The sequence below is a fragment of the Puntigrus tetrazona genome, chromosome 14 (genome assembly GCF_018831695.1).
Source record: "Puntigrus tetrazona isolate hp1 chromosome 14, ASM1883169v1, whole genome shotgun sequence".
Classification (NCBI taxonomy): Eukaryota; Metazoa; Chordata; class Actinopteri; order Cypriniformes; family Cyprinidae; genus Puntigrus; species Puntigrus tetrazona.
The window spans coordinates 26,439,289-26,441,788 of NC_056712.1; the positions used below are offsets into that span (position 1 = coordinate 26,439,289).

Consider the following 2,500-nt stretch of genomic DNA (forward strand, 5'->3'; position numbering starts at 1 on the left):
TAATGCTAGATACAGCTACACAGACCTTCTTCTCAAACATTATTAACAGAGACTTAAACAGCGCTCTCTCTCTGCTCCGGAAGTCAGATTCTTATTGAAAGTTTGCTTCCTTCTTTTCTGAGAAAGTCAGTAATATCAGAAAGGCCATTAACAAACCCTCAAGTTTTGCAGGAGTCAGAAAACAGTCACTATGTCTGTTTTTCAGGCAATTGATTTCAGGAAATTTTGGAAGAAATAGTACAGAACCTTAAATCTTCAACCTGCGACACTGACACACTTCCCACTTTGTTTTTCAAAAGTATGTTAAACTGTTTAGAAGCAGATCTTTTCTGAGTCAAGCTCCTTCTGAAAAAGAGCATTCTGGATAATACCATATTGAGTGACTACAGACGAACATCTAATCTTCCTTTAATAGGCAAGATAATTGAAAAAGTAGTTTTTAATCAGCTGAACAACCACTTAAACTTTCGATTGCATCACAGAACAGAGAGCGCCCATAAAGACAATAAACGATATTCGTTTAAACTCTGATCTTGGAGTATCAGTATCAAAATATCAGTGCTGGTCCAGATAGATCACTGTCAATCACAACATACTACTAGAAAGACCGGAAAACTGGGTGGGCTTTTCTGGGATGGTCTCAGACGGCACAGGTCTTACTCAGAAGGGAGAGGAACAAAGATGAAGTTCTGAAGGTGAATGCATACCTTGACTTTAGGGTCAACAACTAAAAATCAAGTCAAGAATCTCGTGTGATTCTGGAGACCTTAGTTTCAGTAGTCATGTCAAAGCATACTATCATCTCAAAAACATTGTTTCCATTAAAGACACGGAGAAGGTTGTTCATGTCTTTATCACCAGCAGGGTGATTACTGTAAGGATCTCCTCACTCCTTCCTGAGAAGATCATCAGACAGCTGCAGCTCTTCCTGAACACTGACTAGAACCAGAAGATCTGAGCAAATCACAGCAGTCCTCAGGTCCTTACAGCTTCCGGCTACTTTTAGGATTGATTTTAAAGTACTTTTACTCGTTTATGAATCACTCAGTGGCCTGGGACCTCAATATATTCAAGATATGATCACTGAATATAATCCTAACAGAGCACTCTGATGATGAGTGTGTGTGTGTGTGTGTGTGTGTGTGTGTGTGTGTGTGTGTACTTGTTTCTGGACTCCGGTGATCTGCTTGACTCTGATGATGAGCGTGGCTGTCTGTCCTCTATGCTGGATGGTTCTCAGTAAGGTCCCTGCGTCGTCGACACTGAAGGGTTCGGCCCAGCGCCAGTTCCCCCAGCCCTCCATACAGATGTGTAGCAGCTAAAACACACACACTATCAGCACGGGACTGATAACACACACTGATTTACCTGACACACAGAGTCATTTTACACATATATAGCTTTTTTTCAAAATGTGTGATCGTAAAAAAAATATGTAATATAATACTCATAATCATTATTTTTATTTTGTGCATATATATGTATATACAACAAAACACATGGGAGTGAATGTGTGTGTGTGTGTATGTATGCGTGTCTAGCTCTGTGTGTGTGTGTGTGCGCACGTGTGTATGTATGTCTCATTCTGTTTCTTTATGTTTGTGTGTTTCTCTCTCTGTGTGTCTGTGTGTGTGTGTGTGTGTGTGTGTGTCTCACTCTGTGTGTGTCTGTTTGTGTCTCTCTCTCTCTCTGTGTCTATGTGTGTGTGTGTGCGCTCTCTCTCTGTGTGTCTGTTTGTGTGTGTGTGTGTCTGTTTCTCTGTCTCTGTGTGTGTCTGTTTGTGTGTGTTCATGCTGAAGTGTTGGCAGTGTGAACTCTTGTTTATCGTTCATGAATCTGGAGTCTGACAGAGAGTGTGTTGGGTCAGAGTGAGATCACACCGACACTCTGAACTCCTGAGCACCGCTCGAGCTGTAAAGTCAAACAAATTAGCGTGAGGGTCAAGGCGCGCAGTGACCGCGGTCAGACCTGATCCTCGCGCTTTCCCGGCCGTTTGAAGGTGGATTCCGTTACCAAAACACAGCCAATCAAAGGCTGAAGTCAATTTGAGCAGATCTTCCTCCTCCAGAGGGCTGCCGAGTGGAAATGACATAATTTCTCAGATCTCTGGGTGTATTACTCATCAGGAAGCAGCGGCCCAAGCGCCTCAACCCTCTTTATTTTTACAACAGCCCATTTTCTAGCGCCTGTGGCCGAGCGTGACCTCCGAGGAGAAGCCATAACAGCGGCCCTCGCCTCACATCAAACGGGTTCAGCCACGAGACAATCGGCCAACTGTACACACACACACACACACACACACACACACACACACACACACACACACACACACACACACACACACACACACACACACACTCACTCACTCACTCACACACACACACACACACACACACACACACACACACACACACACACACACACACACACACACACACTCACTCACTCACTCACACACACACACACACACACACACACACACACACACACACACACACAC

General features: G+C 43.9%; 1 protein-coding gene across 1 annotated transcript in view; it reads right to left on the bottom strand.

The window, feature by feature from the left end:
• The window catches only part of LOC122358112 (vacuolar protein sorting-associated protein 13B-like), a 93,196-nt gene that overhangs the window by 15,301 nt on the left and 75,395 nt on the right, over window positions 1-2,500 (bottom strand). The window contains 1 exon segment of the mRNA XM_043257888.1: window positions 1,163-1,318. Within this exon segment, the coding sequence (XP_043113823.1) occupies window positions 1,163-1,318 (156 nt within the window).